The sequence below is a fragment of the Hevea brasiliensis genome, chromosome 17 (genome assembly GCF_030052815.1).
Source record: "Hevea brasiliensis isolate MT/VB/25A 57/8 chromosome 17, ASM3005281v1, whole genome shotgun sequence".
NCBI lineage: Eukaryota > Viridiplantae > Streptophyta > Magnoliopsida > Malpighiales > Euphorbiaceae > Hevea > Hevea brasiliensis.
Genome location: NC_079509.1, coordinates 5,917,324 through 5,931,425, shown reverse-complemented (window position 1 = coordinate 5,931,425; position 14,102 = coordinate 5,917,324). Strand labels below are relative to the sequence as shown.

Below are 14,102 nucleotides of genomic sequence, written 5' to 3'. Positions count from 1 at the left end.
TTATTTTGTATTTTGATAATAAAATTGTAAAAATGTTAACAGAATATAAATTATTAAATATTTATATTATAAAATTAATCAATATATATAATTAAAATAATAATTATATAATTCAATCTCGTACTTATATATATATTTATTTATTTATTGAAAAATATATTAAATTAATTTTTATATAAAATCAAATTTATAATGGCTATTCTTAGAATATTAAAAGTATTAAAATTAATGTCCGCAACTTCAGAAAAAAGATATTTTATGAATAACTTTGAGAATAAGGGATGCTGAAAATGGCCCAGTTGACGCTTGCATCAAATCCTCGTAGGGTTTAGCCAGTAGGATCGACCCTCACACTTCCATCTCATGCTTCAAAGGTTTAACCAATAGCAACAGGGAGCAGCAAAAAGGGAAGGCAGAAGAAGAAGCACTATAAACCATTGCCAAAGAGGAGCAACTGCTTTCGTTCAGTGCTTGAACATTCATTTTTCTCGCAAATGTTTTCCAGATGGAGCAAAGCTGCTTCTCAAATGTCGAAGCTTGGGTCTCTAAGCAACATGGGGGAACTCAGAAAAGATCTTCTTTTTATTCCACGCCTAACCTATGCCAAGGCTTCTGCAGCAGCTGCTGTCCCGCCTTCTCCTAATGATTCTATGCACAAGGGTTTTCCTAGTAAATCACCGGTGCGAAATCTTGACTATGCTGATTCTCAATTTTTGAGAAATACGTTATCTAAGCAAAAAGTTGCCATTTTTCTAAAAGAAAATTTATTTGGGAAATATTAAAACTTGCAAATTCAGCAATATTGGGTTGTGGTTCCAGTGAGATATCATATGATTGATTTGATTGTGCATCATTGTTCAATATATATAAACAATCATACCAGTTATATCATGAATTCATGTCTGTGTGCTTGCCAGTATATCTCAAGTGATGCTATTTGTTGCTGTTTGGTTTTTCTTATTGTTGCCAATTAAAGTATACGTTTTTTACAGGTAAATTTGGATAAAATGTTTTGGTCTAAGCCCTGTTCTTTGGCTTTGGCCTCCGATTCCCCACTGAGAATTGAAGAGCCAAAATATGAGGGCATTCGGCATTTTATCCTTAAGCTCTTGATGTTTTATAGCAAACAAAGCAAATCGATTAGGGGGGCAAATGTGGTGTACCGGCGCATCATTTCACAAGTAGATAAGCCTACCATTTATGAAGGTGAGTCCATTCTTGTGCTTCTATTTCAGGGTAAAATCATAGAAGTTTTGTCTATCTTGTTCTTCCCCCTTGCTCTTTATGAACCGTAACATTGATTAGTCCTGGCAATCTATGGATTGCTGTTTGAATTTTATCGATCATTTATTTTTCTTTTTATATCGTTTCCTTTCAATTTTGGGGTTGTGGGTTTGGTTTTCTAATTTTCCTAGTCATTTCAGTCCTCTTAATTACTACAGTAGTTAAGTAAGGCTACTATTGTACTTCCATGTTCGTGTGTGCATTTTTTGTTTCTCTGTATAAATTTAATTAGCTTCTTCGTCGTGCAGTATTCAATTTGGAGAAGACATTTAAAATGACATTCTCATTGCTTGTACTCCATATGTGGCTTTGCTTACGCCGTCTGAAACAGGAGGGAAAGGAGGGCGTTGAATTTGGGCAGTACCTGTATGATATTTATAATCATGATGTGGAGCTAAGAGTATCTAAAGCAGGGGTAATGTGCTTACAACTTTTATCTTTACCATGTTTTCTTTGAGGATTTTATTGCATTTCATGGTATCTTTTAGTTCTTTATTTTTGCTTATCAAAATGAACTTTCCTTGTCTATCTTATGGGACCTGTAGCATGCATAAATTACAACTGAGCTGACTGTCCAGCTTCTGATTTGTTTCATATCCATCAGGTCATTACAAGTGCTCACAGCCATTCTTCCATCTTTTTGTATGCTTTGAAAACCATATGAAATTATTCGGGATGATACAATCTTTTTTTTAATCTATTTTTCATTGAACTCCTAACTGACAGTTGAGACCATAGCATTATCATTTCATTTTGTGAACTATCTGTGTGCCATATTCAGAATGCCCTTCCAGTTAACAATTAATATTTCCCATTTCTTAGCTAGGCTTTCAGTTTTAAGGATCGTATTGTAGAACCTACATTATGGGATGATCTGCAAAAGGTTGAGCTTTGCTGGCCTGTGGAGAACGATATAAATACATGTAGTTGATAGAATTGTCCAAGTGTTTGTCCTATACGTGTTCTGAATTGGCAGGTTAACTTATTGTTGACTAAATGGATGAAAGAATTGGAGAAGATATTCTATGGAAATATTGTTGCTTATGATGCTGCCATGCTTCCAGAGGCTAAATCTGATGAGCTAGAGAAGGTGGTATGGAGGTAAGACTATCATAAGACTTAAGGGCTTAATCTAGGAATTTCTTTTATATGAATCTCTCACATATTAGTGTCTAATGGAACTGTTATCTTAATTTCTGATTTTGGTAGTGCCTAAAATATGATTTGTGCTACAATCCTTGCACTCTTCCCTTTAGTGCTGAAATCTTTGATATGAGTAAGCCTTACGGCAATATTCACAATCTACTAGGATTCTATGACTTTTGCAGAGGATAAGTCCTTAACATTGTTATGGCTATCACATGTGATTCTCAGGTTAAAGAGAGGGAAGCTAGAATTGGTTTTTAATCGTAAAAGCTTTTGATGATATACATTATAGGTTGCTGAATTTAAAATATATGTTTTATTAATTTATAGTTATTTCAGTTGACATTGCTCTTGATTCTTCAACAAATTAAAAAGGTTTTTAAAGATTGACCTTTTAATTTCCATTTCTTCTTCTGGTGATTTAAAAAACTGAGCAAACTGTTCGTTTGTGGTATTCAGGAGCCTTCAAGGTCTTTTGAACTTGGTGTAGTTTTGGCATAATATTAGATGAACCCTTCCTATGATCGGCCATTTCATGTTGTTTGGATCATCTTCATGGTCCCTAGTTATATTTATCCTCCTTAGTTTGATACGTTGGTTGTTGAAGATTATTTCAGGAGATTCACTTTGGTGGATGTCTTCTGTCCTTTGAAATAATGACAATCTTCTAAATTCTAATTGCTTCAAACATGAACTATTGAATTATGAAAGATTTTTCCTAAATATGATGAATTTCTTTAATGTTAATTTTTTAACATAGCTTTTTTTCTTCAAATCTTATGCCATGAATTTCCTGGAGTAGCATGAATAAATTAATATTAGCTATCCAGCACTGATAGGGCTTAATTTTGTCTCCAAAGAAATGGAGGAATGTAGGCCTTGTAATGCCCACAGTGCCACAACAATTGGAATTTCATTCATTGATGTTGCACAGAGTAGCAAACGTATGTTTCATCCCTTTCATGTTTGAAAAGTTTTTGGCTTTTTGTCTAATGTTTTCTTTGTAAGAGACCAATTAGTTAATGATAGATGTGAGAATGATGAGATTTCTTTTATCTGGTGATTGGTACGAGGAATTTAAAATTATTAAATTGGCCTATGTCTGTTTTTATTCTGATTGAGTTGTGTTATGCAGAAATGTCTTTTCTGATGATGGGACATCAGAGCCAGATGCTACTGCATTACGGGCTGTCCAGGCATGTTCTCATCTTTGCTTTTTATCGTGATTTGCATTGCTGCAGACTGCCAAAGAAATTGTATGTTTGTCCTGGCCTATGTTGTTAGATGAATCATTCTGAGAATGAAAGCCTAGAACCTCCATTTTATGATTCTTATGGTCTAGGTTATTAAGATGTGATTCCCATTTTACACATTCTGTGTCATAAGATTGAACCTTTTATTGTTACACAAAGATGGGGAGTCATATCTTTGATCTCTATGCTGATAAATACGATGAAGTTTTTCTATTTTACTCAAGGAACAATGTCTTTTGTCCAAATCCTGCTGTAACATTCTGGGACATCATGAATGACGTCGTGTTTGGCTTTTATATTTTGTTTCTTTGCGAAAACAATTCAAATAGCAACTGAATATTTGCTTATCTCTGCAGGCAATGGCAAGATATGTACGCCGGGAAGTCCATTGTCTTTCCTTAACAGGTAGGCTTTTTGCTGGCTGACATGACTTGACTTAAGAGACTTATATGTTGGTGGAAACTTAAGGTGCTTTGCATTAAAAAAGCTAATAATTGACCAAATAGGTTCCGTAAGATGTCTCCTTCCTTCCCCAACTCAAACACCACACACACGTAGAGGGAGGGAGGGGGAAGGAGTAGGAGTCGGTTCACTCACCTGCCATCAAATTGGCATCCTTTAGTTTTCCTTGAGAATGTCCTCTTTGATGCATTTCAGTAGCATAAATATGCTCATACATGTGCATTTCCAATGTACACACCCTAGTCTAGTTAAATTCATCATATTGATGTTTTGTTGGCTCAAAAGCTACTTAGCTACATTTCTTTTTGAGTCATAACTAGCTCTGAGTTTTGAGTCATTATTAATTCCATTATTCATGTCTTCTTTTATTGGTGCTCGGAATTTTCAATGTTCAAATACAATCCTATTAAGATTGTGCATAATGTCTGTCTATATGTGTATTTTATTCTTATATGTTGCTGAACATATCAATTTGATAAAGTTGCGGGTTTGGATGAGCAGATAAAGAAGCCATGTTTTATGGGAATTTCATGTTCACCTCCTTGGATAACACATCATCTCATGCAGCAAGGAGTTAAATGGAAGAGGCTAATGCAGGCATTGAAATTCTATCATGAGATTGGGGGGGTTAAAAGGAGAAAAAAAGATGCTCTTCTTTGTCTGATACAGGGGAAGCATAAAGCCATGTCAAAAGTGATTATTTTGTTATTTTTAATATTATTCTTAAATTTTAAAATTTAAGTGCTAAGTGATTGAGCAAGGAGATAATGATGTATAATGCACTCTTCCGACAAAATTTAGCAAGGTATTTGAATGCAATCATGCAAAATCATTTCTGTAAAGTACATATAATGACAGTGTTCAAATGCATAGTTGTTTCGCTTTGTTGCTGCATCTATCATCATTCAATTTGCTAGAAGAATTGTGTAAATCTTCATTCTTTTCTTCCACTATTCTATTGTGTAAAGCATTTCTTCAGAGCCAGGCTCTGAATTTTTTTGCACCCTTGACAGATGGAATTTAGCATATCTTTGGCATATCTCTAACCATGTACCTACTTCGAATGAACTTCAGAGAATTGAAATTATAATGGCCAAATCTTTTGTGCCACAGATTAGACTCATCAGTTCTAGCCATATAAGAAATTTGATCAACTGAACTCCAATTTATATGATAGCTATTACCCACAATGTTAAACTATTACAACTACAGAACCATGAAAATAAAAAATATGCCTTTGAATGACAAGGAATGGCCCTTCTTTCATCATTTGGGTAATACTAAGCAAGTTTTGATCTAAATTAGGAATGAAAAGAACATTTGGAACTAGTTTAGTACCTTGCTTAGTCTGAATTGATACTGAACCCTTGCCTAGAGATTCTACAACTTCTCAATTTTCAAGCTTGACTTTGATTCTTACTGATCTGTCAATTGAAGAGAACGTACTTTCATCTCTTGCCATATGATTAGTGCAGCCACTATCCACAAACCATGTATGTCTTTCACTGGGGTTTGTAGTGTGATTACCAGCAAAGACATAATCATTATATTGAGCTTGATCATCAGTTTAATTTGCTTGCTGAGTAGGTTGTTGTTGCAAGTTCTGATTTAGCTTGCTTTGCTTGATTCTACAATTTTTCTCTACATGTCCCAACCTTTTCAGTAGTTACATTGAGGTGGCTTGACCTCCATTCTTTTGCCAACAATCTTTTTAAAAATGATCGGTCTTGTTGCAAGTACAACAAAGTGGGAATTTTGATTTCCTGCCACCCTTTCTTCTGTTTGTAGGTCCTTACCTTTGTTTGCTGAATCACTCGCACTCTTCTTAGCTTCCTCAGATTGTTTACCCTTTTGTTTGGCAAGGAAAGCTTCTTCAGTGGACTCCTCCATTTTGATAACCCTTCTTTGCTCAATAGCTTGAAGAGCATTCACCAGTTTTGAAATAGAAATGGTTTTCAAGTCTCTGGAGTCTTCCAAAGAGGAAATTTTAGGCTCAAATCTTTCAGGTAAGCTCACTAGAACCTTTTCCACAACTCTCTTGTCACTGAGCTCCTTTCCCAACAATCTGATTTTATTTACAATTTTCATAACCCTATCAAAGCATTCTTGAACAGATTCAGTATCGTTCATCCTCAAAACTTCAATTTCCCTTATTAGATTGAGAACTTGCATTATTTTAGTCTTCTCACTCCCTTGATACTCTTTTTTCAACTTATGACAAGCTTCTTTAGTTGATCCAGAAGCCAAAATCGTAGTAAAAATGACATCTGATACAGCAAAATGTATATGAGAGAAATCCTTGAAATTCTTTGCACACTCTTCACTATGTTACTTGATCTGAGCAGGTGTGGGATTGTCACTTAAAGAAGCCGGATCTTTTCCTGTTTCTACAACATCCTACAAATCATAGGCTTTAAGATAAGCCTGCATCTTTACTGACCAAATGGGATAATTTTCTCTTGAGAAGACAGGTAGAGGATGAGCTGAGTAACTACTTGAAGCCATAAATTCACTCACAGGTGTTTTAAGGTTTTTGAGGAATGTTTTTAACTTGTTTTCTCTCTTTCATAGGTCACTCAAAGACCATTTGAAGCTCTGATACCACTGCTGTATTTTAAAGAAATTGCAGCAAAATGGAAGAGCAGAAAACAGAGCATTCAAAACAAAAGGGAATTCAGCAACTCCCTCTATTTTCTGATATATATATATATATATATATATATATATATATATATATATATATATATATATATATATATATATATGCTTCAATGCATGGTTGAGATTCAAAGAGTACAAATTACAAAAACATAGTGCGGCTGGTTAACAACTAATACCAGTTAAAGTAACTTAGTTAGACAGAATTCCACAAATTCTGGAACACCACAAACTACACTAGAATTTATGAACAAATAAAAGAGAAAAACTAACTAATAATTCAAAAAGTAACCAAATCTGTCTCCAAAATAAATCTTAATCAGTCAACAGGATTTCCTTTACCTTGTGTTTCTTAACCTCTTCCACCAAGACTTGAAAAGCTCTATACTGGTGACGTTTCCAATCAAGGTGAAGTGCCGTCTCATTCTGGGAGGTTGCCTTTCCAATGGACTCTGTACATGACGAGGCTAGAATCCTTAACACTTCCTCGTGGCCATTTACTGCAGCTATGTGGAGGGGAATCCAAGAGTAATAATCCTCCACAAGGCAAAGTTGAGGATTAAGCTTCACAAGCACCTTTACTATAGATTCATCTCCCTTGAGGGAAGCAACACGCAAGACTGTGTAACCACTCTGATACCTGTTGAAACCAAGTCAGAATTTTGCATAATTCTTGCTACTAAAGAGTTATCGTTACAGGCAAAATGTAGAGCAGATTCCAATAGTTATGGATTATTACTTAGTAACAACTCCACTTCTTGAATGTTACTTTTCTTGATAGCCTCCTCCAGATAATTAACAGCTATATCGTTAGAATTCTTGGCCAGAACACAGTCGGATGTGGCTCTAAGACTTTAATACACGGCACCTCATATATTCATCTAATAATTTCTAAACAAAGGCCTGCAAATTCGTGCACAGTTGACATATAAGTCCTCTTTTCTTTTTTTTTTTTATATTTTACAATTTATCATGAAATTTATAAAAATTTCAAGTGATTCTTGTATTTCTACTTTTTAAATAATTACGTCTATTAAATTTTAACAATAAAATACTCCATCCGTTGAAGAAAATACCATTTACTATTAATCAATGCCTAAAATCAAAGTCGAACCTTAAAAAAAAATCTTAATCCCAGATTTAGATGTTGAGTTGGGGGTCGAGTTTGAACAGGGTTTAAAGAACATACTCAGATTTTTGATAAATTTTAAGAGAGAAATTTAAAGTACTTTTACCTTATGCTTTGTTTGTTTTGGAGGAAATGGATAAAATAAAAACAAAATAAGACTTTTTTATTTGAATAATAATTAAAAAATAAAAAAAAAGAAAACAATGAAACTTAAATTTCTTAATTTCTTTGCAAATTTACAAAAAATTTTCCATTAATTTAGAAAAAAGAAATGAGAAAATTAAAAAATAATAATAATGCTAAAGTTACAAATTTATCTTCGAGCCTCTATAAATGATAAAGGCGGCATAATAAAGATATATAATAAAATATATTTTATAAATTTCTTTTATTTATTTTTTTATATAAAGTAATTAAACAATATAATAAAAAAACAAAGAGGAATAGTTGGACGCGAAACGCGTAGGAGGCGAGGTCAGTTTCATTGCTATAGTTTCTTAGTTGCGAGTCAATGTCCGGACAAATTTTGACTGTTGTACCTGAATTTATTTAATTATAATATTAAAATTTTTTAATTTAAAAATATAATATAAAATTTTAATAACTTCTAAATTTTGTATAATAAAATTTCTCTAATCTCTAATCACTTATTTTTCAATTAGGTGCTGATATGAATAGTTTCAGTATGAAGTTTAATTAGTATTTCTCTTTTTTCTCTCAATTTATGTATAAATTGAATTATTTTTCTCTTTACAGATAAAATAAATTTTTACGTATAGAGAGAATAATTTTACACTTTACATAAAAGAAGAGAGGTATATTTACTAAGCGCCATACGGGAGCTGTTCACGTCAGTTTCTAATTGAAAAATTAGTAATTAAAAGTCAGAGAGTGTGTAAAATTTAAAAGTTTAGAGAGTTTTATGTTACATTTTAAAGTTAAAGGAATGTATTGTTACAACCATATAAATTCAGGGACAATTATTAAAATTTATCCATCAATATCCAGACATTGATGTGTCCCAATTTCTTATTCTCATCTCTTTTAGGCTTGTTAGAAGAAAGAATATAAGTAATGAAGGAAAGGATTGTGTATTTATCTGTGTCTTATTTACAGAAATATTACATCTATTTATACATGAGAATATGAGCTAATTTAGACAAGAATAATACAAATCTCCTATAATAATGCTAATTGCTGTAATTATATTACACAAATCTCCTATAATCATGTTAATTGCTGTAATTATGCTACACAAATCTCCTATAATCATGCTAATTGCTGTAATTATGCTAACACCCCCCCTCAAACTCAAGGTGGTAGCACATGTGCCAACTTGAGTTTGCTTAAGAGATCCTGAAAGCGAGCGGGAGGATGCATTTTGGTGAATATATCAGCGGTTTGGCTGACAGAGGAGACAGGAATCAAACATATGGTGCCATGAGTAATATGATGACGTACAAAATGACAATCAATTTTGATGTGTTTGGTACGCTCATGAAATACATCATTATGAGAAATTTGTATGACACTTCTATTATCGCAATGAAGCATTGTGGCAGAAGAATGAGTGACACCCAAATTAGTTAATAACCACCGTAACCAAAGTAATTCAGTTGTAGCATCAGCAAGAGCACGATATTCAGATTTTGTGCTAGAACGTGCAACAACAGTTTGCTTTTTGCTACGCCAAGAGATAAGAGAATTACCCAAGAAGAAACAATAACCAGTTGTAGAGCGGCGATGCATCGGATCACCACCAATCGAGATCGAGTAGCCAGATAATACTAGGGAGGAGGTAGCGGAAAAGTGCAAACCATGAAAAAGAGTGCCTTTGATATAACGAAGGATTCAAAGTACTGCAGAGAAATGAGTTGAGCAAGGAGCAGACATAAACTGACTGACCAGATGAACAGCATATGAAATATCAGGTCGAGTAACTGTGAGATAACAAGACTCCCGACAAGCTGTCGATATAAAGTAGGATCATTAAGAGGAGTGCCATCAAGAGGTGTAAGTTTGCAATTGAGCTCTAATGGGGTTGATACAGTTTTGCTATCAGTGATGCCTGCTTGAGAAAGTAAGTCGGATGCATACTTGGCTTGAGATAGATAATAGCCATCAGAATTTTGAGAAACTTCAATACCCAAAAAATAGCTAAGAGAACCCAGGTCTTTCATTTCAAAATGCTGATTGAGATAACGTTGTAACTCTGAAATACCAGATGAATCATCTCCTGTTATTATCATATCATCAACATAAAGCAACAGAAGAACAATACCACTGTCAGTTCGGCCAGTGAATAATGCAGAATCATGTGGACTAGAGAGAAAACCAAGTTGAGTAAGAGTGGAACTAAATTTGGCAAACCAGGCCCTGGGAGCTTGTTTTAATCCATATAAGGCTCGTCGAAGTTTGCAAACCTTATGAGGAGAATGATAACCAGGAGGAGGATGCATATAAACCTCTTCTGTTAAATCATCATGAAGAAAAGCATTTTTGACATCCATCTGGAAAAGTTTCCATTTATGAATTGCAGCAATAGCTAAGAGACTGCGAATAGATGTTAATCGGGCCACTAGAGCAAAAGTTTCTTCATAGTCGATACCATACTCTTGAGTGTACCCCTTGGCTACTAAGCGAGCTTTATAACGTTCAATAGTTCCATCAGAACGGGTCTTGATTTTGCAAATCCATTTGCAACCAATAGGGGTCTTGTTTGGTGGAAGATCAACTAAATCCCAAGTATGAGTTTTCTCTAAAGCTTGAAGTTCGTCAGTCATAGCTTGCTACCAAAGAGGGTCAGTACTTGCCTCACGATAAGAACGAGGCTCATTAAGGGTTGTAATAGTAGAGTAATAGTGAAAATCAGAAAGATAATGAGGAGTTTCTCTTATACGGGTAAAACGACGAAAAGTAGTGCTATAAGGAGATGCAGGCACAGGTACTATATCAAAAATTGGTGCAGATTCAACAGGGGCAGGTGTAGTTGGGCTAATATTGAGCATATCACAATCACCTAGATCAGGACTTGGAAATAGCTCTTTGGAGGAGTCAGTGAAAAATAGAGAGTTAGTATTGACAAAGTGATGAAATTTGGAAAGAGAAGAGAACATAGTATGGTCCCAAAAGGTAACATGACAAGAGATGCGTAACTTATTAGAAACAAGATCCCAACAACGATACCCTTTGTGTTGAATGCCATAACTAAGAAAACAACATAGACGAGCACGGGGTTCTAATTTGGTATGTTCATGAGGTTGTAAAAGAATAAAAGAAACACATCCAAAAGGTTTAAGAATGGAATAGTCAGGAGGTTGTCCAAATAACTTTTCAAAAGGAGATAAATTATGAAGAACCAAGGTAGGAAGACGGTTAATAATATAAACAGCATAAAGAGCTGCTTCTCCCCAAAATTTTTTTGGACATGAGGCAGAAAGAAGAAGAGTAAGTACAAAATCAAGAATATGGCGATGCTTGCGTTTGGCTCGCCCATTCTGTTGAGAGGTGTGAGGACAAAAGTTGAACAACGGTGCCTTGTTGACTAAGAACTGAAGTAAAGAAGAATCCCGATATTCCATGGCATTGTCTGTTCGGAGAATTTTAATGTCACAAGAGAATTGAAGTTTAATCATTTTTGCAAATATGATGTAAATTTGTAATAACTCAGATCGATGTTTCAAAAAATATATCCAAGTAAACCGAGAATAATCATCAATAAATATCACAAAATAACGAAAACCCTTTATTGAAGAAATAGGAGAAGGACCCCAAATTTCAGAATAAATTAAACCAAAAGGAGTGTCTGAAGTAGTATTATTATGAGAAAAAGATAATGCAGGTTGTTTTGCAAGATGACAATTTAAACAATTAAATAACTCAAACTTAGTAGATCCTAATAATCCACGAGAAATTAAAGGTTGAATTTTACTAGCAGAAGCATGACCAAGATGAAGATGCCATTGGTGAATGGAGGAATTAGGGATTGTAGCTGCAGACACAAATCTTTGAGGAAGATGTAAAGATGCAAGCTCAAATAATCGATCCACTCTGCGACCCTCCCCAAGAGTCTGTTCCATTTGTGGATCCTGTACCTTGACACCATGGGGAGAAAAAATAACATTTAGTCCTTTTTCACACAACTGACCAATAGAAATAAGATTGAGTGCCAAAGTAGGGATATAATAGGTGTCAGAGAGATGAAATTTGAGGTAGACACATGACCAGTATGTGTGATGTTCATTTTAGTACTATTTGCAGTATGGATTGGTGGTAAGGAAGATACAGGTTTTACAGAAGACAAGAATTTAAGATTAGTGGTTATATGATTACAACATGCAGAGTAAAAAAGCCAATAAGAATTACCCGGAGTGGCAGACATGGCAACAGGAGAATTAGAAGAGATAACCTGTTTGAATAGTGCCTCAAGATCATTTATGGTGATGGCAGTAGAACCCTCAGTAGCAGCAACAGCAGTGATAGAGGAAGATCTAGGCTTTGAGACATTCTTGAATTTAGAATGCCCTCCTTTTGGTCTTGGAGGGCGTGTGGAACAATGTTCAAGAATATGACCGTAACCATGACAATATATGCATTCTATAATAGGACAATATGCAAAAGCAATGACCAATTTGATTACAATTCTTACAGAGTTGATTGCCAGATTTCTGATGTGATTATCGAGTAGTTGCAAGAGCAGTTTCAAATTGAGGAGTTTTATCCAAACTGAGATGAGTCTCTTCAAAAATAATCTCTTGAATAGCAGTATCCAATGATGGGAGTGGATTTCGATGTAGCAGGGACGCTCGAACGGCCTCATATTCTGATTGAAGAGCCATTAGAACTTGAATGAGATGAAGATGATCTTCACTGATTTTGGCCTAAGATATTTGATTCCAAATGGGTTGGACCTGGGCAAGAAAATCATTCAAAGATTGACCTGCTTCTTGTTTCAGATTATGAAGAGTAGTCCACAACTGATAATAGTGGGCAAGTCCAGTGGTCTGATATCGATTAGCCAAAAAATCTCAGATTTCTTTTGTAGAGTCATAATTAGCAAATTGGATGTGGATGGACGAGACAGAGGTATTGCGAAACTAGGTGATGATTTGATGATTTTTACTATCCCAATCCTCAAGACGGTCAGCAAATTTTATATCAGTTTCATCGTTTTCTCTTGTCGGCATAGTGATATCTCCGGTAACAATACACCAAAGCTTGCGACCTATCAAAAAACTTTTCATTCCTTGAACCCAAAGATTATAGTTGGAACTAGTCAGAACTGTTGCAATAGGTTTTGAAATATCAGATTTCTCCATTGATAACAAGATGAGGAGAAAAAAAATGATATAATAACAGGAATGAAAGAATGAACCAGAACAGGTTGTAGAGAGATAAGAGAGACCCCAGAAACTAGAAATAAAAGTTTTATGGCTCTGATACCATGCTAGAAGAAAGAATATAAGTAATGAAGGAAAGAATTGTGTATTTATCTGTGTCTTATTTACAGAGATATTACATCTATTTATACATGAGAATATGATCTAATTTAGACAAGAATAATATAAATCTCCTATAATCATGCTAATTGCTGTAATTATGCTATACAAATCTCCTATAATCATGTTAATTGCTGTAATTATGCTAACAATACTAATTATTAGATATATTAAAGTATTAAAAAAATATTGAGATCTTTCCCTTCTACCAAAAAAATATATATATTTTTTATTTTTTCTAAAAATTTATTGAATCATATATATCTGCCCTTTTTATCCTAAGCTGAGAGAAAATAGCATTTTCTTTACACTGATAAACATTGGAAGGAATGCACCACCATCGATTTTACAGGCAATTCTGTTAATTTTTTTTACAAGGTCGTTTAGTCCATGCTCTGCTGGACGTCGCCAGAGTGCTTCTGGTAGTTTAGAAGATATCTTAGCAAGATAATGGTTCTGTTTGACATTTTTTCTTTTTAAATCTCACGTGTGGTGTCTGGTTTATGCAAGTCGAAAAGAATAATGAAGAAAGAGGGATTATTTAATATCTTTAACTTTAGACGTTCTTGAGAGTCAACTTCAATAGCTTACACAACAATATTGTTTCCAGGGCAGAGAACCTATAAATTACATTGTTCTTCTCGCAGGAATGAGGCCATGTATTAAATCATC

The 14,102-nt window shown here is 34.3% G+C and overlaps 1 protein-coding gene across 2 annotated transcripts; it reads left to right on the top strand.

Annotated features, from left to right (window-relative positions):
- Positions 1-236: 236 nt before the first annotated feature.
- LOC110645263 (uncharacterized) lies at positions 237-5,039 on the top strand. Of its 2 annotated transcripts, none has more exons than XR_002492958.2 (7): positions 237-680; positions 993-1,206; positions 1,533-1,699; positions 2,261-2,385; positions 3,566-3,686; positions 4,040-4,088; positions 4,647-5,039. XR_002492958.2 is itself a non-coding variant. In XM_021798353.2 (7 exons), the coding sequence occupies exons 1-7, from the start codon at positions 495-497 to the stop codon at positions 4,721-4,723; spliced, it is 879 nt and encodes a 292-aa protein (XP_021654045.1). In that variant the 5' UTR covers positions 240-494; the 3' UTR covers positions 4,724-5,039. The 2 variants fall into 2 exon arrangements, 1 of the variants encoding a protein (XP_021654045.1); XM_021798353.2 differs by having other exon boundaries at positions 240-680; positions 3,566-3,626.
- Positions 5,040-14,102: the final 9,063 nt, after the last annotated feature.

Excerpts from the sequence above, each read along its gene's own strand:
- LOC110645263 (XM_021798353.2), top strand. The coding sequence starts at position 495 with ATGTTTTCCAGATGGAGCAAAGCTGCTTCTCAAATGTCGAAGCTTGGG. Across the intron at positions 1,700-2,260 it reads TAAGAGTATCTAAAGCAGGG|GTTAACTTATTGTTGACTAA; the intron begins GTAATGTGCTTA and ends CTGAATTGGCAG. Across the intron at positions 4,089-4,646 it reads CCATTGTCTTTCCTTAACAG|ATAAAGAAGCCATGTTTTAT; the intron begins GTAGGCTTTTTG and ends TTGGATGAGCAG.